This window comes from Danio aesculapii, chromosome 13, assembly GCF_903798145.1.
Source record: "Danio aesculapii chromosome 13, fDanAes4.1, whole genome shotgun sequence".
Lineage (NCBI taxonomy): Eukaryota > Metazoa > Chordata > Actinopteri > Cypriniformes > Danionidae > Danio > Danio aesculapii.
The window spans coordinates 3,908,572-3,935,115 of record NC_079447.1 but is presented as its reverse complement, the minus strand read 5'-3'; the positions used below and the strand labels follow the sequence as shown (position 1 = coordinate 3,935,115).

General features: G+C 37.0%; 1 protein-coding gene across 3 annotated transcripts in view; it reads left to right on the top strand.

Annotated features, from left to right (window-relative positions):
* LOC130239311 (signal-induced proliferation-associated 1-like protein 2) overlaps positions 1-26,544 on the top strand; it is a 175,312-nt gene that overhangs the window by 1,951 nt on the left and 146,817 nt on the right. For all 3 annotated transcript variants that reach the window (XM_056470415.1, XM_056470416.1, XM_056470414.1), the window contains exons 2-4: positions 3,095-3,811; positions 20,364-20,497; positions 23,936-24,124. In XM_056470415.1, coding sequence (XP_056326390.1) covers positions 3,095-3,811; positions 20,364-20,497; positions 23,936-24,124 — 1,040 coding nt within the window. The remainder of the gene's footprint in view (positions 1-3,094; positions 3,812-20,363; positions 20,498-23,935; positions 24,125-26,544) is intronic.

Here is a 26,544-nt window from a genome sequence, read left to right as displayed (position 1 = left end):
TTCAGAAAAATCACAGAAATTTGAAATAATAATGAATTATTCACAGTATTTTGATGTGCTAAAGATATCAATATTGTACATGCGTATTATCTCAATATATTGAATCATTAAATATTGGCGTGTTTGGTTTATTCACATCGTCTCATCATTGTTTTGAAGATTTTACTCTATGCTTGCAGTTGATCTGTAAATGAGACTGTGTTGTAAATCTGATCTGCTAATCTAACTCGGAGATTGTTAATTGTCACATACACTCTTGGCTAAATATATATGAGCAATTTCATGCAAATGTCAACCTTGCCATGAAAAAAATTAAGTTTTCGCCAAAATAGCAAAACTATTTCTGCACTTTTTGTGAAGAAGAGATGTCCCAGAGAGATGTCACATCCATAACGGAGCTTTTTCCTCATAAATGCAAAAATATTAAGTCAAATAAAACCAATCATGTTTGTTCTATAGTGATCCGACTCTTCTCCTTTTGATTAGCATCGTTTCTTTTTGGTTGTGCAGTTTCATTCACAGAATTTCTACAAGGTATGTTGTATACTGTAAACTGGCAGACTTTTTTTTGGTCACATCCATAACGCATGTTTATTTTCCTCATTTAAAATATAAAACATGTTTACAGATTGAAATGTTTCTCCTCCCACAACTCTGTGGCTAGTTGTTTTGAAAAATATAAAGAGATATTTCAATATAATGTTAACGTATACTTCCTCTGTCAATTTATGTTTGGAGATTTTACTGCAAATGTCGCATCCATGTTGCTCATATACACTTAAGAAATGCTAAGTTATTGTAACCCTGTCACATCCCCGGCTCGTTCCTGCTGCCAGGAGATAACCATCCTTGTTTTCATTGTGTGACCATGACAAACCCAACATTGGGTCAAATATGGACATACCCAAGATTGGACTAATTTGCCACAAAACAAATGCAAATACAATGGGACTATTCTTAAAAATCAGTATAAAGGTTTAAATACTAAATAAGTAGTCACAGTATTTTGAAGTAGTGTTGTCAAAAGTAGTTCAGTACCTTAAATTTAAAACTTGTCATTTTCCAGCTAACATTTGAGCACTGTACAGAAATGACCATCATTTAGAGGCCATCATTTTTGTAATTGTTTAATCGTTCAAGTGCTCAATTGCTAACAGGAAATGGATGTTTTTAAAATTTCAGTACCGACTGGTACCGAACTCAATATTTTTGACAACACTATTTTGAAGTGCCAAATATATCAATATTGTGTATGCTTATGATCACTATATATATTGAATTATCAAATATAATCTAATTTCAGGCTACGGCTATTACAGGATTTTAAGGAGAATAAAGTTTCACAAAAACAAATTTATGTCAAATCTCACTAAATAATAATCATAATAATAAAAAAACTATAAAAATACAATGTGAATATTCTTAAAAAGCACTCAAATATCCTCTAATTTCAGGCTACGGCTATGCCAAAGATTGGCATCATTTGCCATTTTTATGAACACAAATATAATGTGAATATTGTTGAAAATCACTGTAAAAGTTTAAATAATAAATAATTATTCACAGTATTTTTAATTGCCAAAGATATCAATATTGTGTATGTTCATTATTGTGATAAATTGAATGATTAAAAATCGTCTAATTTCAGGTTATGACTATACCCAATATTGGGTTCATTTGCTGAATTTATGAACGCCGATGTAAATTTAATGTGAATATTCTTTAAAAATCATTCTAAAAGTTTAAATCATAAACAATTATTCATAATATTTTGAAATACCCACAAGATCAATATTGTGCATGTTCATTATGACAGTATATTGAATATCAAATATATGGTTTATTTACATTGCCTCATCATTGCTGTGAAGATTTTACTGTGGTTTTTTCAGCTTGATGGTAGTTTAATTTTCACAAACATGTTAAATTACAGGATTTTAAGGAGAATAAAGTTTCACAAAAACAAATTCATGTCAAATCTCACTTAATAATAATCATAATAATAATAAAAACTATAAAAATACAATGTGAATATTCTTAAAAAGCACTCAAATTGTAAATAATATTGAAATATAGTAGGTTGAAGTGCCAAAGATATCAATATTATGCATGCTCATTATCACGATATATTGAGTAATTGAAAATCGTCTAATTTCAGGCTATGGCTATACCAAACAATTATTCACAGTATTTTGAAGTGCCAAATATATCAATATTGTGCATGTTTATGATCACGATATACATTGAATTATCAAATATCATCTAATTTCAGGCTACGGCTATGCTAAAGATTGGGGTCATTTGCCATTTTTATGAACACAAATACAAATACAATGTGAATATTGTTGAAAATCACTGTAAAAGTTTAAATAATAAATAATTATTCACAGTATTTTTAATTGCCAAAGATATCAATATTGTGTATGTTCATTATTGTGATAAATTGATTGATTAAATATCGTCTAATTTCAGGTTATGACTATACCCAATATTGGGTTCATTTGCTGCGTTTATGAACGCCGATGCAAATATAATGTGAATATTCTTTAAAAATCACTCTAAAAGTTTAAATCATAAACAATTATTCATAATATTTTGAAATACCCACAAGATCAATATTGTGCATGTTCATTATGACAGTATATTGAATATCAATTATATGGTTTATTTACATTGCCTCATCATTGCTGTGAAGATTTTACTGTGGTTTTTTTCAGCTTGATGGTAGTTTAATTTTCACAAACATGTTAAATTACAGGATTTTAAGGAGAACAAAGTTTCACAAAAACAAATTCATGCCAAATCTCACTAAATAATAATCATAATAATAATAAAAACTATAAAAATACAACGTGAATATTCTTAAACACTCAAATTGTAAATAATATTGAAATATAGTAGGTTGAAGTGCCAAAGATATCAATATTATGCATGCTCATTATCACGATATATTGAGTAATTGAAAATCGTCTAATTTCAGGCTACGGCTATACCAAACAATTATTCATAGTATTTTGAAGTGTCAAATATTTCAATATTGTGCATGTTTATGATCACTATATATATCGAATTATCAAATATGATCTAATTTCAGGCTACGACTATGTGGACAGCTCTCTCCTCTACAGCCGAGAAAGAGAAAAGTCCTTCATGCGTCGTCTGAAGTCGGAATCATCCGAGACTTCGCTGTTCAGAAAGTTGAGGACTATAAAGAGCGAGAACGATGCTTTGAGGCTCTCCACAGAGCAGGAGGACCGCCGACCTCTTAGCTTTCAGAAATGCTTCGCTCATTATGATGTCCAGAGCGTGCTTTTTAACATCAGCGAAGCAGTGGCCAATCGGATAAGCCTCAGCCAGAGGAAAAACACCACCACTGGAGCTTCTGCCGCCTCCCAGTACCAAGTTCCAGGAGCGGGGCAAGTTTGCGGGAATATTACAGCACCTACATCAATGTTTGAATCACCAATGGGAAGTCGGGAAGATCTCAATCCCAAGGAGAATCTAGATGCGGATGAAGGGGATGGGAAAAGCAATGGATTGGTGCTCAATTGTCCGCATTTTCGTAATGAAATTGGTGGCGAAGGGGAGAGGAGGATTTCTCTCTCCAGGGCCAATAGCACCAGCTACACGGCTGGAGGAGAAAATTGTTCATTCGAGTCTTCATTGAGCTCCCACTGTACCAATGCTGGCGTGTCTGTACTGGAGGTGCCGAGAGAAAGCCAAGCGATCCACCGCGAAAAGGTCAAGCGGTACATCATCGAGCACATCGACCTGGGAGCGTATTATTACCACAAATACTTCTACGGCAGAGGTGAGCCCTTGTCCTTTTGCGTTTGAGTTGAGTCTTATTTGCTAAAGTTGAAGTGAAATGTGAACTGACCTTTTGGGTTTCGGGGGGGATTTGGTGGGAGGGATTCATCTGTGTTTATTCCGAAGAAAACACCTTGCCTACTTGGTGGATGTAACAAAGGTTGTGCTGGTGTTGGAATTTATACTTAATCCTGAAATGCTAAACTGTATTAGTAAGTTGAACCAATGCTAGGCGATAAAATCGGTATCAGTATTTATTGACCAAACACCATTATCAATAAATATAAAAAAAAGTTTGGTATGAAGTTTCAGTATGAAGGCTATAGTTTTATTAAAATGTGACTGGTCAGCGTGCACCTTGGAAACAATGCCAATAAGCTTAGGGTGTAAGTTTTTCAATGGAAGCGCATGCATTTCCAGGCACGCCTAGTTGAAAAATATCTAAACTTTTTCAAATGCCGCAAGTGCACCACGATTCATGCAAGTAGAACTAGCCAATCTGCTTCACACTTTGTATGGAATATACACACTTCAGTTATAACAGTAGACTAATTACCTCAGACAAACACGGTGCACCCAAACACTGCAGTGCTTTTTACTTTTCTCCATAAACTTGAACTCCAGCAGTGGTTTGTCGCTTTGTCATCCTCTGAGGAAACGGTTGATGGTCCGCTAGTTACAAGAGACACTAGGGGAGTGTGAGTGCCAAGCGCACTGAAAATGGTAAAGGAAAGCACGCGCTCACTCTTGTCACTTTAGGTCAGAATAACAACACACGTTAAAATGAGTGCCGTATAGCAGCAGTGAGGAGATTGTAAATAAAAAGGATGTAGGGAAGTCGCCAGAGTGGCTTTCTGGTTTCTTTTCTTGTGCATCCCAGCCACTAGCACCGCATCTGAAAGAGTTTTTAGCGTAGGGGTAATGTAGTCATTCAACTTCACAATTTGTAGTGTTGCAATGTGTGTTTGAGTAATAATGTCTGCTTTCTTTACTTGAAAGCTCAGATTTGATGATCATAATTTGTGTTGTTTACAGAATTTGAGGTTACTGGATCGTTATTATTCACACCTTAAAGTTTGCTTTGATTGTTCAGCGTTTATACTGCACGTGACCATTGCACACACTTTGTAACATTTTATTTTTACAAAAACTGATGGAAAAACCATAGTATTTTTGCTGCTTTTTCAAACTACTTATTTAAAATGAGCTGAAACGACATGATTCTTGAGATTTTTTTGGGAACAACTTAATTGTTTTATATTCAATCCACTTAAGTTTGTAAAAAACTATTGCAGAAGACCTATTGAAACCCACATGGACCCAAGATTCTGACCGCAATCAGTCCAGTTTAGTGAAGGGAAAATCATGCTTTGGGGTTCCATTCAGTATGGGGGGCGTGTGAGAGATCTGCAGAGTGGACGGCAACATCAACAGCCTGAGGTATCAAGACATTTGTGCTGCCTTTACATTATAAACCACAGGAGAGGGCAAATTCTTTAGTAGGATAGCGCTCCTTCTCATACATCAGCCTCCACATCAAAGCTCCTGAAAGCAAAGAAGGTCAAGGTGCTCCAGGATTATCCAGTCCAGTCACCAGACATGAACATTATTGAGCCTGTCTGGGGTAAGATGAAGGATGAGACATTGAAAATTAATCTAAAGACTGTTGATGAACTCTGGGAGTCCTGCAAGAACGCTTTCTTCACCATTCCAGATAACTTTATTAATCAGTGATTTGAGTCATTGCAGAGATGTATAGATGCAGTCCTCCAAGCTCATGTAGAGTCAGACACGATATTCATTCTGTTTCCACTGCAGCATGACTTTATATTCTATACTGGACATTATATCTAGTCAGTGACAAGGCCCTTGGTTGAGACATTCAAATATAAAACATCACCATAGTCAATCAGTGGTAAAAATTAGACACCAAATGTTTACGAGCTTTAAGAGAAAAGCAGGATGCATTTCGATAGTAAAACCCAAGCTTGACTCTCACTTTGCGAACCAAATTTGCTACGTGTGCTTTGAAGGAAAGCTCCTGATCAAGTAAAAAGCCTAAACACTTGTAGCAGGACACTAAATCTATGTTCACCTTGGGCAGTGGTAATTAATAGTTGTGTAAAGGGGTGGAACGATTTGTAAAAATCATTCATTTATATTTATCTACATTTAAAACCAATTTTAGATCCTGAAGACGAGCAGACTGTAAGAGTTCAAAGGTTGTATGGGCTGAACAAGTGAAAGAGAACCTTAAAGATACAAAATTAGTACCTCCCCAGAGGTACTAATGTCCACCTGTACACTACAAAAGTGTACCAGTCTAGTCACAGATTTTGTACCTTTACTTCTGAAAGTGTATAGTCTAGGAAGAATTCAATAACTGATATCAGGCTTGTTATGCCCCGTGTGGCTCGGAGGATGAAAAGGGCTTAACATAATTATGACAACCCAATCTTTTAAGAATTCCCCTGAGATGTTAGCTGCTATGAATCGACACAGACAACAACGTGGCAAAAAAATGGCTTGTTTTATTACAATAAAGATAAAGGAAAATAGTTAAATCACCCAAAATATATTTACAAATGTGAACAATAAATGCAAAAATAAAGTAAACAAACAAACCTGATAGAGGGAAGGAAAATAAGCGGTGCCAAATCAAAGAAAATAACAAATGAAACACCCGCTAACTAATCCCTCCCCCACCTCTAAATAACTAAAGAGAAATATGTAAATAGGAAAAAAAATAACATCTTCGGCGTCACACGCCCCTTACTCAACTGCACTCACTGGAACAAACATACACAGAATAGCACCCGCTTCTAACCTAGTGGATTAACAGACAATCAACTACGTGTGTGTAAAAATGTAAGTCACGTGACATACTTCACTTTCACTTCCCTTCTTGTACATTTAAGCAAGTTTAGGATGGGACGTTCTGAACAGATGTACAACTCACAAAAAACTTTAAAACGAACCAGAGAACAAGATAGGCACAAAATGTCACACAAACAAGCACAGCAGCAACAAGGATCCCCCTCGAATCTGGCTTGAGTCATCACTGGAGGAGTGCTTAAATATCTCATCCTCTTCTGATTGGTCCACTCGGGAGAACTCAGCCAACCAATTGGAACACCTAGATTTCAGAAGAACAGCAGAGAGCAAATAAAAACAGAATTAATGTAACAAGGCGATTAATTCACTGGTAACCAAAAGCCAAAACTTCAAATTTCTAATTCACATCAAGCTTAAACTCCCTCCCTCTTTAAACTGCACTTAAAATAAATAGTTTAATGCACAAGGCTAATCAGTGTCTTAAATATAACCCGGTACAGATGAAGACGGCTCTGTTGCACAGAGGAAATTGAGCTCTTCTGCTTGATAGGTCTTTGGCGACGCTGCACGGCGGATGATTATCTATTTCCCAATAGAACGAGCTGGCTAACATGATTTATTGTCATCTGAGCTGGGCTGTAATTGGCTCATTCGCTATGGTTGGAAAGCCTGTGAACGTGCAGGACACAATCGCAGCTTTCACCCACAGGCCTCGGCTCATTATTCAGCAGGCAGTCAAAGGAATGAAACTCATTTCTGCATGGCGAGAGGTGGAGCAGCTGTTTTTCCAGAGCTTAGGAACGGGTAACACAATCCTGTCAGGACTATGCAGATGTGCAGACATGCAATAACAAAAAGAGCAGCCGCTGACACCTTCTCAGTCATACAGTTGAGGTCAGAATTACTAGACCTCCTGAATTATTAGCCCCCCTGTATATATTTTTTCTCAATTTTTGTTTAACGAAAAGAAGAATTTTTTTTCAATAATTTCTAAATATAATAGTTTTAATAACTCATTTTTAATAACTGATTTCTTTTATCTTTGCCATGATGACAGTAGTGTGTTATGACCGTCTAGGGGTCGATCACAACAGAAATGAAAGGAGACCCAATACCAGAGAGAATTTGAACGTAACAAGCTTTGTTTATTACATGAGATAAGAATATATCTTCAGGGCAACAAAAATATCTTTATTTACCAACTACCTTACGTAAAGAAAATAACCATAATAAATAAAATTCAGCAATTACCAAGCGGCAACCTCCCGCTCTCCCTCGGGAAGCCAATACGGAAGTAACTGAAACTGCAATTCATCAAAATTCCTCTAGTCCTGGCTCCATAATAGAGCAAATTGCAATTGAGCCCACTGTTAGAATGGCCAACTTTACAGCAGAAAAAAAAGGTGTTTACAGCCTGGTACAAAGAACGATTTTGGTTCATATAGCTATTATTACCCTCCATGACAACTGTGATGGGGGTAAATTTTTTTATAACTCATCTATTTCCTTTATATTAGGTTATATTAAGTTTGCATAATTAAGGGCGTGGCCACTTGAGTGACAGCTAGGTCTCGCTGGTCGCCGTCACTTCACCTCAGCTGAATCCGGCAGATTAGCCACTGATCTCGGCATATACATCGTATTTTTGTGTGTATCGTATTATGTGGCTTTACACAGTCAGCTGCCTTTTGGACTTATTTCTTACAATTATCAGATGATATGGGATGCTGTGTGCACTTAATTGTGCTCACAAACCATTCACATGGCCTCGTTTCCCATGTGAGTAAAGTTATATACTTATAGACCATCTCTATAAATGTGTATGTTTTATTTAAGATCATTTATCATTAATATTTTTCTTTAGACCCGTAAAGCACTCCAGAATGTGCCAGATTGATTAGCTGTAGGCTCTAGAACAGTCATCTGAAGCGTTGTCATACAGTGTTATGCTGGAGTTCATCAATAGTCTTGCATTTACTAACACACACTATATCTGAAGTGTTTGGAAGTAATTTGCGTTTTCCTCCTGTAGAAAAACGTCATAAGAACAATGTTTAGTGGCTCAATGTATTACAGCGGTGTTTTTAAAAGTCTAAACACTTTATTGATATAGTATACAGCCAAGCACATGTGGTCAGAACACAAACGAGCCGCAGGTAATAAAGTATTAAGCGTTTCTCCCAAAGTAAAGTCTGTCTGCCAGGTCTAAGCAAAATGCCAGCAAGTGTCTGTAGCTCCGCTCACTCTCCGCCTCTTTGCCCTTGTTTGGTATCCCGCCGTGGGTGCGATGACGCGCGAACAAAATGGCGACGGTTGGCCGCGCCTACTTGTAGCTTCTTTTGCGCTCTTCAGAAACCTATGGGTGACGTCACGGATGCTACGTCCATATGTTTTACAGTCTATGGCAATTACCTAACTCGCTTTTTCCAAAACAATAACAAAGGTACAACCCCTCAATTCTCAAGTGTTTATTATATCAGAGTTGACCACAATTCTTAACATTATGGGTAGAAATGATTGAGCAAGAATAAACGTACAAATTGAAACAAGAAATGACAGGAGAAAAATCAAAACAAAACCACAACATTAATCACACTCTTAAATGTTTCTGAACATACCAAACATATTTCAATCTCTCGCTGGCATAGTGCTCAATGGTTGGCAAAACAGAGAAATACGCTGGAGGAACACAAAGGCCCACAAAGCTAATGCATAAAACAAGTCATTGTGTAACAAAAGGGCTGTTTCTCAAATCCAAGAACGCAGAGCACGGACTTTCCTTCTTGTGAAGACCGGTCTTGCCAGGTGTCCTCAGAAGAACGAACTCGGGAGACCTCGAGAACAGAGAACGCGTCCTGTGAGAAATGAGATGCTGCGTTCGTCCTCATGGTCACATGACCTTCACTCGTTTTTCAATGGAAAATTATTGAAACATTACAACATTCATACAATGATTTATTGTTTTTCCCCTTATCAAAATGTGTACTATACATAAAAACATTATAAAATACGTTGCACAAAATAAATAAAACTGATTTTATTATGAATTTCAGCAAATAAACACCCTTAATGTGTTTATTTCTTTATTAAGATGTCCATAGTAATGTTTATATTCACTGTTACAGATTTTATTTTAGATTTATCCTGCTCCACAAATGACACAGTACTGTCTGGCTAGTTTCTGTCCTCTACTTGTTTGCTAAAAAGGCAATAATGGTCCAACATTCCTGACCATTATCACCAATAAAGCCTAGAAAAACAGGCCATCAGTATACTGTAAACCGAAAGGTTCAAATATTTTTTTTCCAGTTATCAAAGAAATAATTAGTTCTTTAATTATAGTTTTGTAACTATTAAATTGTTTTAAGTTAAAAATTGTAGTATATACATCAGTTTAAAACCTGTGAATGGTGGAAAAACTGTAATTGTGTAGCTGGGTCTCCACTTTTGCCATGGCCTCTTTTGGCTTAAACACTTATCCCTCAAGTTTTTGCCAAAAAATGTCTTCCTTTCCCACGAATGTTGCATTTTCTGTCCAATAATCATTAGTCATCTGGTGATCCCTATGATCACGCATGGGTGGATCATAAAGATGTCTTTACAGTTGTACCTGTTTCAGACTAAATCTCTTCAAAGCGTTTCATTCATTCATTTTCTTTTCAGCTTAGTCCCTTTATTAATCCGGGGTCACCACAGCGGAATGAACCGCCAACTTATCCAGCACATGTTTTACGCAGCGGATGCCCTTCCAGCCGCAACCCATCTCTGGGAAACATCCATACACACTCATTCACACTCATACACTGCTGATAATTTAGCCTTCCCAATTCACCTGTACTGCATGTCTTTGGACTGTGGGGGAAATCAGAGCACCCGGAGGAAACCCACACGAACGCAGGGAGAACATGCAAACTCCACACAGAAACGCCAACTGACCCAGCCGAAGCTCAAACCAGCGACCTTCTTGCTGTGGGGCGACAGCACTACCTAGTGCGCCACTGTGTTGCCATCAAACCGCTTCATATTCGACTCGAATCAAATGCGGCGCCGTGTGAACTGTTTGCTCGACTCTCAAAAAAAATCGTCCGCTCCACCAGCTGAGATCATGTTGCGCGCACCTAAAGTAAACCTCCACAAACACAGCGATGATGTCACATTTGCGACGTGCACTCAAATGAATTAGCGTATGCGTCAAGTATAACCAGGCTTTATACGTTTATTAACTTTTTTATATATTGAAATTCTAGATGTACAGACGTTAGTTTTGATACATTATTTAAAATATCTGGCTGAGAAATAGTCTTTAACTTTTTTGGTGGGGACAGTGAACATTTTGGCATGGCAAGTAAAAATCTCAAACACAAGCCCGATCGCGCCAGTAGAAAAATCCCTTAGTGTTGAACCCTGATTTGTTCTGTAGACAATCCAAAACAAGAAAGGGGCTTAAAGGGGCTAATAATACTTCAGTCAGTTCTAGCTGAAATAAAACAAATAAGACTTTCTCCAGAAGAAAAAATATTATAGGAAAAAATCCTTGCTCTGTTAAACATAATTGAAGGAGGGCTAATAATTTTGACTTTAACTGTACACAGCCGACCTCGTGCAGTTTAAGCTGAGGTATCATTTCCTTGCTCCATTTCCGGACTTGCAAAGGTGTGTTTTAATGAAGAGCGGTGGGAGTGCGGTGTGTGGACGGGGTCCCGTCTCGCTCTTCATAGGGGAACAGCTGCACCTCACCATGTCTATTCTCACATGACAAATCACAGGCCACAGACAGCAGAACATTCTCACACCTCAACCCTCGCCACAAGTGTTTCTCCATTCAAAACGTGTAACAAACACCATGCTTTACTATCTCGGGCCTCTAAATTATCAGTGAAGATGGTTAATAATCAGTGGTGTAAAGTATCGGATTACCAATACTCAAATTACTAGAACTGAGTAGCATTTTCTCTGTGTTTTTACTGCACTACTTTCCTTCTACCTGGAGTTCTGCTGCGTCCCAATTCGCATACTTATACTACGCCCTAAAAGCATGTACTTTTTTTGTGAATTAAAAGTATATACTTTTGAGTGTGTAACTGAAGATTATGCAAGCTTTGGGACATACTACTTCCTTGTTAACAGATTATGTTGCTTAATTAAGTCCCGTCTATCATCTCTCGACACATCATCCACATTTCATATTTGATCACCTACCTTATTGGAGAAGCAGCAGCAGGTTAATCTGCCATTCACAAGTCTATCATGCAGAGAAATCTCCTTGGGCCTTTTATAATTCTGCATTCAGACGTTAATGTCCAAACTTATCTTGATACGAGTTCACGTTATTGTTGCAGATGAAATATAACACGCAAAACGCCATTTAAATATATTCCTGTGGGCTAGATATTGATTAACAGTCGTTCAAACAACTTTACTGAAGCCTTTCCATTTGATGATTGGTCTCGCGCGTGCACCATGTTTGTAGTTTATTTACATTTTTCACCCGCGTTTGTAGTTCTAAACAAATTCACATCCAACGCACAATATAATATTAGTATAGATGGTTATACACTTCGAAATAGTAAATCATCCAGGAGCCTTTATATATATATATATATATATATATATATATATATATATATATATCATACTACAATTTGGGACGTACTAATTCTATTTTCGAATACTATTTAGGACGGATAATATGCAAATTGGGATGCAGCATACTTCATAGGTTTATTTTTTCTTGTCTATAGTGATTGGTTTAGTAGAATAATCAGTGCTGTGATTCCCGTCCAATCAAACTGCACCTAGAAAAATCACATCAGAGAGTCAAACCTCAAGACAGATGTTTTATAAAGGCAGCAAAGTTGTACAGAAGCATTTAAAGTAAGGGTGTCACAATTTCGTTTTCAAGTTTTAATTTCGGTTTTAATTTCGATTTTAAATCGAAAACGATCAAAATTTATGCTCAATCTCGATTATCGAATCAAAAAATTGAGTCGTCGATGCTGCAACGCCCCCATGTTACATCAGCTTGGCTTGCCAAGCGAAAAAACAAAACAAAACACGCTTGTTGATGTGCTGCGAGTCAACCTAACAGCTACAACAAACAGCCAGAAAAAAGCATGGCAACTGCAGACGCAAGAGACCCATCAACAGAACTTGAACCCCCTCGCCGATGTGGAAGTATTTTGGATTTCCAGTGATTTATGTTTAGATTGTGTTGTCGACAAAAAAAAAATACAGTTCGCAAGCTCTGCTATGTACGTTTACCACAATATTCTACAGGCAGAACGATTAACATGGCAGGGCATCTCCGCAGGCACCGTAAAAACATAGATTTATTTGTTAAACCGACAAGCGTAACACAAACTACTCTCCCGTCTTCATTTGGAATAAAACTTCCAAGTAACTCAACACATGCGAAGGCAATTACAAGCGCGGTAGGAGTATTTATAGCCGCAGACATACAAACTCAATCAGTGGTAGAAAACTCAGGTTTTAGGCATTTAATTAGTGTGCTAGAACCGCGCTACGAAATCCCAAGTAGAATGTACGTCATTGCAGAGATGTATGGATGCAGTCCTCCAAGCTCATGATGGAGTCAGACACAATATTCATTCTGTTTCCACTGCAGCATGACTTTAAATTCTATACTCAGTTTTGTAAAATTCTAATTGAACATCAAATTGATTTTGACTAAATCAAAGCAGAACCCAGAATGAAATTGAATGCAACATTTGCTGCAAATGCAGTTTTTATTTCGACAGTCTGACTTTCTAGACTTCAGACTAACAGTCGGAGTCCATTTAACCTTTGCTAGCTGGTCATCACCCCATCATCATCTCCACAGGGACCTGGAAAGGACAGACCTGTCAACACGTCTCCCCCCAGAGCCACTATCCTCCTTCACACCTCACTTTTCCATGATGCTTTTATCACCCAGGGAGTAGCATTGATTCCATTAACTCAGCATTTCCTTCCCTCTTCGTGACCAAGATGCTGCAAAAACTGGGAGGAGGCAAGATGTGACACGTCTGCTTAAAGTCTGCAGCACTGTTGCATGAATGCATGAGCGCTATTAATTCTTTAATTACAGTTCTAGGACTGTTATAATGCGTTAATAGACATCTTAAGTCCTTGAACCTTTATAATATTTTGTTTAAAAAAAAGAAGTATAATAGAAGTAAAAATGTCTTTTAATTTCTTTCTTTTAAATAATATAAATTTTCTTATTCAAATATTTCCCAATACAGATTCAGGAATTTCTCACAGTATTTCCTATAATATTTTTTCTTCTGGAGAAAGTCTTATTTGTTTTATTTCAGCTAGAATAAAAGCAGTTTTTAATTTTTAAAAACCATTTTAAGGTCAATATTATTAGCCCCCTTAAGCAATATTAGTTTTGGATTGTCTACAGAACAAACCACTGTTATACAATGACTTGCCTAATTACGCTAGTCAAATGTCCTTTGAATTAGGTTTGGGTAGATAGACGATGTCATCGTCCATCGCCGATGGGTGATAGACATCACGATGCTGAGCCATTATCGCAATCATCCGTCCCCGCCCCCATCTTAGCAGCAACCCGCTCGTGAAGAATACACACGGCCCATTCATACATCTCATAATAGAACAAAAACGATCCACGTCCACACTGGCGTTTAACCTAGAATTTCTGAAAAGCCCTCTTTCACCACTATACCGCTGAAATCGCACATTACGTGACCACCAAGCGGCAACCTCCCGCTCTCCCTCGGGAAGCCAATACGGAAGTAACTGAAACTGCAATTCATCAAAATTCCGCTAGTCCTGGCTCCATAATAGAGCAAATTGCAATTGAGCCCTCTGTTAGAATGGCCAACTTTACAGCAGAAAAAGGTGTTTACAGCCGGGTACAACGAACGATTTGGTTCATATAGCTATTATTACCCTTCATGACAACTGTGAGGGGGGTGAATTTTTTTATAACTCATCTATTTCCTTTATATTAGGTTATATTAAGTTTGCATAATTAAGGGCGTGGCCACTTGAGTGGCAGCTAGGTCTCGCTGGTCGCCGTCACTTCACCTCAGCTGAATCCGGCAGATTAGCCACTGATCTCGGCATATACATCGTATTTTTGTGTGTATCGTATTATGTAGCTTTACACAGTCAGCTGCCTTTTGGACTTATTTCCTTACAATTATCAGATGATATGGGATGCTGTGTGCACTTAATTGTGCTCACAAACCATTCATGTGGCCTCCGTTTCCCATGTGAGTAAAGTTATATACTTATAGACCATCTCTATAAATGTGTATGTTTTATTTAAGATCACTTATCATTAATATTTTTCTTTAGACCCGTAAAGCACTCCAGAATCTGACAGATTGATTAGCTGTAGGCTCTAGAACAGTCATCTGAAGCGTTGTCATACAGTGTTATGCTGGAGTTCATCAATAGTCTTGCATTTACTAACACACACTATATCTGAAGTGTTTGGAAGTAATTCGCGTTTTCCTCCTGTAGAAAAACGTCATAAGAACAATGTTTAGTGGCTCAATGTATTACTACAGTGTTTTAAAAGTCTAAACACTTTATTGATATAGTGTACAGCCAAGCACATGTGGTCAGAACACAAACGAGCCGCAGGTAATAAAGTATCAAGCGTTTCACCCAAAGTAAAGTCTGTCTGCCAGGTCTAAGCAAAGTGCCAGCAGGAGTCTGTAGCTCCGCTCACTCTCCGCCTCTTTTCCCTTGTTTGGCATCCCGCCGTGGGTGCGATGATGCTCGAACAAAATGGCGACGGTTGGCCGCGCCTACTTGTAGCTTCTTTTGCGCTCTTCAGAAACCTATGGGTGACATCACAGGTTTTACGTCCATATATTTTACAGTCCATGGTGACCACACAAACACACACACACACACACACACACACACACACACACACACACACACACTGTCATGCACTGCAGCAGCGTACGTGCGTGTCTAAGCTCCAGCAGTCAGTATCGAGTGCTTTGAGCACAAAACCACAGAGAGCAGTGCACGACGGACAGTTTATCAAAGATGTACCACTGGATGGCGTCTCATTATAGTTATTAAACTTGATGTTTAATTCATCTTGTCTCGATCTAATGACTCTTTGGTCTTTTGAGTCTATCAGGTAACATGTCACAGCATCAGTACACTGCTTCAATCTTTCACTTTCACACTTGTACTAAGTAATTTTAGTGAAAACCTCAGGTACGGTTGGTTGGTCCCTCTTGGTTGTGCATCTGTGGCGTTTGTGGACACCATTATAACGACACAGATCACTCTGCCTATTCATGCCAGAGTCCCGCAGAAATAGTGGTTGACAGTGGTGATTTGTGTGTAACTTATCTTTATTTATTTATGATTTGGTTATGGGTAAAATAAAGATCATGTGGGTCAGGTAGTTGAAACAGTAGGCTAAAAATAATTCATTTGTTATTAATTAATTAATTATTCATAAGTAATTAATCACAATTAAACACCCATCGCGATGTTTCACATTAGACATCGTACGATGCCAAATTGGTCGACATTTCCTAACCCTACCTTAAATGTCACTAAGCTGAATACTAGTATCTTGAAAAATATCTAGTCAAATATTATGTGCTGTCATCATAGTTTCCTCAAATTGTGTTCAATGATTTCAAGGTATCGTATCAAAGTAAGAAAATCCAGTATTGTGACAACACGAATACAATGTATATCTTGCTGACTCCAGACTGTTGAATGATATATGTAAATGTAAACCTTATATAATGTGCTAAATGTAGATATCATTACTACTACTACTATTAAAGTACCATGGTATCCTTACAAATCCAGCTTGACCAAAGATAATTTACCATCTCAAAACCAGGTGGTGATTCATCAAAAGCTGCTTTTACCTTTTTATTTTGCAGCAAGGTTCTAATAAAGGGTGTTTATATACTTCATGTAGAGTGGAGAAAATAAGTATTGAACACATCACCATTTTTCTCAGAAAACACATTTCTAAAGGTGCCGCTGACCTGAAATTTTCCCAGGATGTTGGTAACAACCAAAGAAATCCCTATATATGCAAAGAAAACAAAACTAATTAGTTTACAAATGAAGTTGTGTGTAATAAAATGAAACGACACAGGTAAAGAGAATTGAACACATGAAGAAAGGAAGGTGTTGCATTGAAAGCCCAGACAGCTGCTGAAATCTCTCAGTAGTTCTTCAGCAACTCTCTGCCCTTCCTCAGTGTAAATGAATATCAGCTGCTTCAGTCCAACATCTACATTAGCAGGAGGATGAAGATGAAACCAGAGTGGACATTTCAGCAAGACAATGATCCAAAACACAGCCAAGGAGACTCTCAAACGCTTTCAGAGAAAGAAAATCAAGCTGTAGAATGGCCTAGCCATCACCTGACTCCAATCCAATAGAAAATACAGAAGAATAAAGCTCAGATCTGATAGACGAGACCCACAGAAGCATCAAGATTTTGACACTCAGTTAAAAAACTCACACTTGAGCAATGCATGCATAATATTTTTATTATAGACAAACCCATCTTGTAACAATAATCTGTTAAAAATGTCACATAAAGAATGAAACCAGGGAAAATGGTGACATACAAAGCATATATGACCTACAAAAAGACACTGCAATGGATGTATCGAGAAAAACCCAAACAAACTTGCTAATGTACAGAAATTACACATTATTAGTCCTTATATTGTGTTAGAAAAACAGATTAGATTCCACATTTTATCACATTTTGCAGAATTTCTAGAGGTGTCATGTCTGATTCTTTCCAAATGCAAAGTGTAGGTATTATTCATATTTTATATATACACTACCTGACAAAAGTCTTGTCGTGGATCCTAGTTGTAAGAGCAACAAATAATAACTTGACTTCTAGTTGATCATTTGTAAAAGCAGCAGAAGGTAGATTTTTGCATCCCAATCATCACAAATACTGCAGAAGACCTACTGGAACCCGCATGGAGCCAAGATTCTCATAGAGATCAGTAAAGCTTGGTGAAGGAAACATCATGGTTTGGGGTTACATTCAGTATGGGAGCATGCAAGAGATCTGCAGAGTGGATGATCAACATCAACAGCCTGAGGTATCAAGACATTTGTGCTGCCCGTTACATTACAAACCACAGGAGAGGGCAAATTCTTCAGCAGGATAGCGCTCCTTCTCATACTTCAGCCTCCACATCAAAGTTCTTGTAAGCAAAGAAGGTCAAGGTGCTCCAGGATTGGCCAGCCCAGTCACCAGAGATAAACATTATTGAGCATGTCTGGGGTAAGATGGAGGAGGCATTGAAGATGATTCTAAAGAATCTTGATGAACTCTGGGAGTCCTGCAAGAGCGCTTTCTTTGCCATTCCAGATGACTTTATTAATCAGTGATTTGAGTCATTCAGAGATGTATGGATGCAGTCCTCCAAGCTCATGATGGAGTCAGACACAATATTCATTCTGTTTCCACTGCAGCATGACTTTATATTCTATACTGGACATTATTTCTGGTCAGTGACAAGACTGAGCAAGCAAAGTCAGACCTTACTGTCCTAATTAAAATAATCAAGAGGCCTTTGCCTTACATATTACTGTTCTAATGAAATCATTCAAAATCAAGGCCTGATCATATTTTATTTTGATCAAATAAGCGTAATCTAGAGGCCTGTACCTTTCATATAAGCCACTTCTGATACCAAATGATCAACTAGAAGTCGAGTTATTATTTGTGGTTTTCTAAATAGGCGACAAGACTTTTGTCAAGTAGTGTATTTCTAATAAAGTGTAGTGTAGAAGTAGTCAGTATTTGTTGTGGTGCTGGGCTTTATCCTCATGGGAGTCCTGTGGAGTGGATGAAAAGTGTCCTGTTGAGTGTTTTCGTTGTTCACCGCTGGATTTGAGTGGGATTATGGGCTGTTTGAGTGTTTTTTCCTCCATTTTGCGGCTATCGTAACTTTAAAAAAGCTTGTTTCATGTTGTATCTTTAGTAGAATCCAGCACACTAACGTAGCATTGGCTGCTGTCTTTGTTGTTGTATTTTTTTGTTTAGCTTTTTGCATCAGTGCACATTATCCTAATGTTTTCCCCCTGAGCCATGCTTTAGTTCATTGTTGGCCATCATATTGCATAATTTTGGCATCAGGTTTTTGCCGTGCTCTCTAAATGCATGTTTGTCTCCAAAAGGGCTTACTGAAAAGGATATCAAGAAGAAAGAGGTTAAGCCTCGTCTGTGAAGGGCTTTATTTCTGTTGTTAATCTCTGACGGACCCCTATGGTGCAGTGAAATCAGAGATTATGCTTCATACATGACACTAATGACTCTGTAGAGTATGGATATTTGAGCTGCTTGAATGGAGGAAAAATATATACTTTTAAAACTATTTATTACATTTGGGAGCAGTGAGTTTATTTCTCATCAGAAAATAAATATAATTGTCCTAAAATAATCTAACTCTTGTTGTTGTGAAAAGAAAATAATTTCTTTCTTTCTTTCTTTCTTTCTTTCTTTCTTTCTTTCTTTCTTTCTTTCTTTCTTCTTTCTTTCTTTCTTTCTTTCTTTCTTTCTTTCTTTCTTTCTTTCTTTCTTTCTTTCTTTCTTTCTTTCTTTCTTTCTTTCCTTTCTTTCTTTCTTTCTTTCTTTCTTTCTTTCTTTCTTTCTTTCTTTCTTTCTTTCTTTCTTTCTTTCTTTCTTTCTTTCTTTCTTTCCTTCCTTCCTTCCTTCCTTCCTTCCTTCCTTCCTTCCTTCCTTCCTTCCCTTCCTTCCTTCCTTCCTTTCCTTCCTTCCTTCCTTCCTTCCTTCCTTCCTTCCTTCCTTCCTTCCTTCATTCCTTCCTTCCTTCCTTCCTTCCTCCTTCCTTCCTTCCTTCCTTCCTTCCTTCCTTCCTTCCTTTCTTTCTTTCTTTCTTTCTTTCTTTCTTTTACTTATTTATTTACTTAACTATGTACCTACTTATTTATTTTCTTGCTCGTTTGTTTACTTATTTACTTATTTTACTTATTTAATTTATTTACTTATTTACTTCATTTATTTACTTGTTTGTTTGCTTATTTAATTATTTGCGTAATTATTTACTTATTTACTGATTTGTTTACTTATTTGCTTATGTACCTACTTATTTTTTTTGTTTAATTATTTGCTTACTGGTTTGTTTATTTATTTACTTATTTTATTTATTTACTCATTTATTTACATGCATATTTACTTACCTATTTGCTTATTTATTTACTTATTTACCTACTTGTTTTATTTATTTACTTATTTACTTGTTTTATTTATTTACTTATTTATTTTTAACTTACCTTCCTATTATTTACTTGTTTATTTACTTTATTTATTCACTTGTTTGTTTACTTATTTTATTATTTGCTTAATTATTTACTTATTTATTTACTTAAATTATTAAATTATTTACTTATTTACCTACATATTTTAGCTATTTACTTATCTACTTATTTGTTTAATTTATTTATATATTTATTTACTTATTTAACTACTTATTTATTTACTAATTTATCTACTTTCTTATTTACTTATTTTATTATTTATTTACCTATTTACATACTTATTATATTTATTTACTTATTGATTTACTTTATTTATTTACTTCCTTCCTGTTTTCCTTTCTCCCTTCCTTCCTTCCCAGTGCAAATTCTGCTTCTCTGTGTGGTGTTTTCCCGCATCTATGCTTTACATATGTCCTGTGTTTGTTCCTCAGAGCACCAGAACTACTTTGGCGTAGATGAGAACTTGGGTCCGGTGGCCATCAGCGTCCGCAGAGAGAAACTAGATGATGGGAAGGACAAAGATGCGGCGCAGTATAACTATCGCATTACCTTCAGGACCAGTCAGGTACTTCAATTGATCAACCACTATTAGGGCTGCAAGATATTGGAAAAGTGGCTCAGTTGTTAGCACTGTCGCTTCACAGCAAGAAGGTTGCTGGTTCGAGCCCCGGCTGGGCCAGTTAGCATTTCTGTGTGGAGTTAGCATGTTCTCCCTGTGTTGGCGTTATTTTCTTCCGGGTGCTCCGGTTTCCCCCACAGTCCAAACACATGTGCTATAGGGGAATTGAATAAACTAAATTGGCCGTTATGTATGTGTGTGTGTGTGAGAGAGAGAGAGAATGAGTGTGTATGGGTGTTTCCCAGTACTGGGTTGCAGCTGGAAGGGCATCCAGAGAATTGAGTGCATCGTCTCATCCCTACTATGGGATGAAATATATTTAATATTGACCAATGCAACAGGCAGACATTTTCAATAATTTCCTGTCTGTAATCAAGTGCCTCGTCTCATTAAACCTCAGCCTTTGATCTTCATCTTCTAACGGCACTGATTCGCAATTAAACTGAATTAGGAAGCCACAGACACACTCAAATGAATCAAAACATCTTGAAAGAGATTCTCGTTCTTCACATCAGTCTAAAGGCTTTTACTTTATAAGTGAACGAGCAGAATAAAGGGCTGAGGCTCAGTTTCTTTTCTCCAGATGAGAGCACAACCATCTGCCAATATTTTAACATGCCAGGAGATCTATGCATTTTTTTATTAAAAGTTTTATTTACTTATAGACTGACTGGATTAAGGCCAAACTCTTTATTAGGCTTATTTTACCAATAACTCTTGATTAATATTTTGACTGGACTAGTAAAAAACAACTGAAACTACAACAAAACCATTTGCTAAATAGCTAAATGTGCTGCTTTGTCATCAAATAATGAACATTTTCATGTGCATATGTTGTTTTGTAAACTTAAATAAATAAATAAATAAATATATATATATATATATATATATATATATATATATATATATATATATATATATATATATATATATATATATATATATATATATATATATATATATATATATTATATATATATTAGGGGTATAACGGTTCACAAAAATCACGGTTCGGTTCGATACAGTTCGGTATGTTTTCGATACACCAAAAAAAGAAAAAAGCCAGAGGATTTATCTGATTTTAATGTATTTTTTAATGTATTAAAATGAACATAATAAAAGTTTGATCTTGTTTTTTTTTTCTTTACTTTAAACACTGATAGAGCTATACGTCTGGGGTTTCTGCTTAGCAGCAAATAAAACAAATCCTTCTTTATACTCAAAACCAAAAGCTGCTTACAAAAAATAAATATAATATTGTAGTAGTTAAACAAATAAAAGGAAAAGAACCATTTAGTTTTTATATGGAACTCAGTTTTAATCTATTTTTAAGTATTTTTTTTATTTTCAGAAAGATGAGTGTCCACCTGCCATTTTAGTGTATCTGAAGACAGGAATTATCTGACTGAAATGGGCTTATGAAGGAATAATGTAACAGGGCTCTATTACATTTAACATTTTCTTCAAACCCGAAATTTCCACTACCGATTAAGGTCTCTCATATCCACAGCTATAAATGTACCGATCACCTCTGTGATTTGTTTTGCCCTGTTTGAATCTGTAAGAATTGTCTGTCTGAATGCTGCAATAGTATCTTGATGCAGTTTTTATGATGCAAGCTGAGGTTGCATCACGCATCGTTGCAATATCAGACACAATGCACTCAAATGGACTGAGTGACGTCACTGTGAGGGGTGAGGTTAGGTGAGCTTATTAAAAAGCATTGGATGCAGCTCAGATTGCACTGCACCAGGTCTGCATCCAGACCTCTCTCCAATGCTGCGGAGATACTTGCGTAGTGCGTGTGTTTCAAGTTTTCATCTAATTCCAGTTAGTGATTCCGTGATGTCAGTGTAAATGAGTTGACATGCTCAAATATTACCGCTAAAATAGCTTACTTTCATAGCAGACGTCAGTGGTTTTTTTTTTCCACCACTGTCTTGCCATCACCCTCATAACTTACAGGGAAACCAAAGTGCTCCCAAACGCCAGACCCACTGTTGGTTATAGACCTTTTTCTTAGAACGCAGAATTACCCATTATGCTTTGCGTGTATGCGCAAGGAGAATGCTAAGAACTTCTGGTCAGCAGCTGATGCGTATAAACAGTCACATTTGGACAGCTCTGAAATGAAGGTTTTAATCTATTTTACCTGCTTTTATCATCTTTGAACTAATCCTGTTGTCGATCAGCGCCACCTCCTGGACTGAACAATAAAAAAATGCGATCTAATAGGATGGAAAACAATCTGCGAGGCATTTTCCCCTCGTTGTCTGACGGCATCTTCTGCTGTTTAAATGAAGCCTCGTCATCACTAAAGTCAAGTTTCTCTTTCTTTCAGTATATATAAAACCCAAACACATGTAATTCACCAAAATGTTTGACACACACACGTAGACTACTGTACTGTCCCACTAACACACTGATTTAATAACTGTGACAAAGTGAAAATAAAGTGGTGTTTTGAAATGACAAAAAAACACAAACCGTGGTAAATACAACACACTAATGAAACATAAACGGCTCGCGATTAGAATCAACAGCAAATCAGCCAGCAGAGTGTCAATAACAGAGTTTTATTGGTCATTTTTGTAAATTGCATGACTTACCTGTGAAGTTTCATGCCAGTAATCTGGTTCGCTCTATAATGCAGTGAAGTATTGCGTGTGTGCGTGCGTGCGTGTGTGCGTGTGCGTGTGTGTGTATTGAAGAGCCGCTGAGCTAACAGCTGACAGGCCGGGGAAACACACACACACACTGTATTTCTGACGGCAGACACTTGAACTAGGAGAACGTTTTTCTCTCGCGCTTGAACCACATCTGACAGATTAAAACGGCTTTAACACACATTTTTCAAAGTTGCTTGTCACAAAACACTCCGTAATCCACGCAAAACGATATTGAAACCCATTTAGAAGATATAAACCTGATGTAAACATCCATTAAGGCCGAAGTGACAAACTTGTAAGCTTTGGATCAATGATTTTTTTTTGTTGTCACCTCATACTTGAGGTTCTCATCGAATCTTCTGACCAATCAAATGCTCTCTAGTATCTGACATTCCCCGCCCCCTTCTCATTTGCATTGTATTAGATGCACTTGAGCTCAACCACTCTCACATGTAGAGCTGAGATCAAAACAAAACGCTATTGGCTGTATTTTAAAAAACGGGAGGAGCTACTGGATGTCCCACTCTCTCTTCGTGTTTCAGTTGAGATTACGCCGAACACTAAATAAAAAAGCACATTTCAAAGCATTTCACAGGACCTTTAATATTTAAGCTTTCCCCCTCTTCAGTGTCTTTGCTGTTGAATGCATGCGTGTGTTTATTGTACATCTCTATGGTTTAGTCATATGTGAACTCTCCTCGTTGTTTCTCCTCAGTTGACCACCCTGCGCGGGGCGATTCTGGAGGATGCCGTTTCCTCCACGGCGAGGCACGGGACGGCACGCGGGCTCCCGCTGAAGGAGGTGCTGGAGTATGTGGTGCCGGAGCTGAACATCCAGTGTCTCCGACTGGCCCTCAACTCTCCCAGAGTCCCAGAGCAGCTGCTTAAATTGGATGAGCAGGGGGTCAGTAACACCACACTCAGATAAGAGTAAATGGAAAAATCATAGCCTGTAAAAGATATGGACGTAGTATCCATGACGTCACCCATAGGTTTCTGAGGAATGCAAAAGAAGCTGCCAACCATTGCCATTTTGTTCGCGCGTCATCGCACCAACTGGGGGATACCAAACAAGGGCAAAGAGGCGGAGCTACAGACGTCTGCTAGGATTCTGCTTATGTAGGCTTTATTTGGGAGAAACGCTTAATACCTCATTACCTGCGACTCGTTTGTGTTCTGACCACATGTGCTTGGTTGTAGTCTTTATCAATAAAGTGTTTAGTCTTTTAAAAACACTGCTGTAATACATTGAGCAACTACAGTCTGTGTTAGGAAATCCAAGACCATTTATGAAATCCAGGCATAACACTGAATGACAATGCTTCAGTCACATTCTGGAGTGCATTACAGCTCTAAAGAAAAATATTAATGATAAATGATCTTAAATAAAACACACACATTTATAGAGATGGTATACAAGTATATAATTTCACTCACCTGGGAAATGGAGGCCACATGAATGGTTTGTGAGCACAATTAAGTGCACACAGCATCCCATATCATCTGATAATTGTAAGAAATAATTCCAAAAGGCAAATGACTGTGTAAAGCCACATAAAACAACACAAAAATACGATGTATATGCCGAGTTCAGCAGCTAATCTGCCGGAATTAGCTGAGGTGAAGTAACGGCGACCAGCGAGACCTAGCTGTCACTCAAATAGCCACGCCCTTAATTATGCAAACTTAATATAACCTAATATACCCCCCCCCCCCCTTACAGTTTTCATGAAGGGTAATCATAGCTATATGAACCAAAATCGCTCTTTGTACAAGGCTGTAAACACCTTTTTTTCTGCAGTAAAGTCGGCCATTTTATCTGTGGGCTCAATAGAAATGTGCTCCATATGGAGCCAGGACTAGCTGATGAATTGCAGTTTCAGTTACTTGCGTATTGGCTTCCCGAGGGAGAGTGGGAGGTTGCCGCTTGGTAAAATATCACGGTATTGTGATTACTGTTCGAAAACATATACTTTTTAAATGTCTGGGTAAAAAAACAACAACTTTTTGCCTCTTTGAACGCAATACATTTAATTTTAAGAAGCGTTTAAAGTATTTTGGAGCACTAAACATGTCAGGCTAAATGATGAAACTAAATCTTTGACTTCTGCTATCTTCATTTGTGTAACAAACACTGAAATCTTTCAAACTTGAACCTTTGCACCTTTGGATATCCTTCATTTCTGTGGATCTAAAGTAAAGCCAATGCACTGTTCAGGTCTAGAGCATGCTTGGATGTTGGCTTTTCAGCGATTTGTTTTTCAGATGTTTACTGAATCTTGGGCTGACCAGAAGCTTTTGATAAGGAGGGTGCTTTACTACTGGAGAAACTGTTTCCCTAAGAAAACTAAATAAAAATGTCTTACATAAAACTTATGAACGGTATAACAGAACGTTTTAACGGTTTTAAAACCTTGACTTTTCCAAAGCAGTGTAAAACTAGAAGCCGGTTATCACCCTATGCCTAAAGCCTGGTTTATACTTCTGCCTTGCGCTGTGCATTTATACCTCTGCATGCTGTTTGTGTTGCTTTGAAATCACGCTTGCAATACGCTAGCTAGAGTTTCTTTGCGGGTGTTTTGTTTTTTCTGAACGCTACCTTAATGTACAAGTAGCTCAAACACGCTCATTCAGAGGCAGAAACAGGCAAACGTGCAACAACTTTAATCATAAGGTAAACGCAAAACAACAGTTTCCATCTGGAGCTCCTTCACGGGACTTCACACTTGTAAACACTCACTCCATCAGTTTGAGATGATATATTATGTCTATAAAAAAGATTATACACTGAAAAAAATATTCAAAGATGATTCCTTGGATTTACTACATTTTTTTAAAGTTAGGTAGCTGTAAACAATTTATTTCGGCTGAATTTACATGAACAAAGGAAGTTCAACACTACTTTATTTAATTTGTTTGTTTAAATTTAGCCCAAACAAATTGTTTGCAACAATTTTGCAGACATCATTTTTTTTCAGTGTAATAATGAGTTGTTGTAGTTTTTATTTTGGCTCAATATGAAACATTAACAATAAAAAGTAGTTATTGTTCTTAAGTGTGCCTTTTCTTGGTAACATTTTTTTATAATTTTTTTTTGATAAGTACAAATAATAATAATAATAACAATAAAACAACAAAAAACAATAAAAAAACAAAAATAATGATGATGATGATAATAATAACCATAATAAAAATATTATTATTTATTTATTTATTTATTTATTTATTCTATATGAAATGTTTAAAATAAAAAGTAAAGTTATTGTTAGTTAGACTGCAGATTTGGCAGCATTTTTTATTATATAGCAAATTGTCTCAATACAA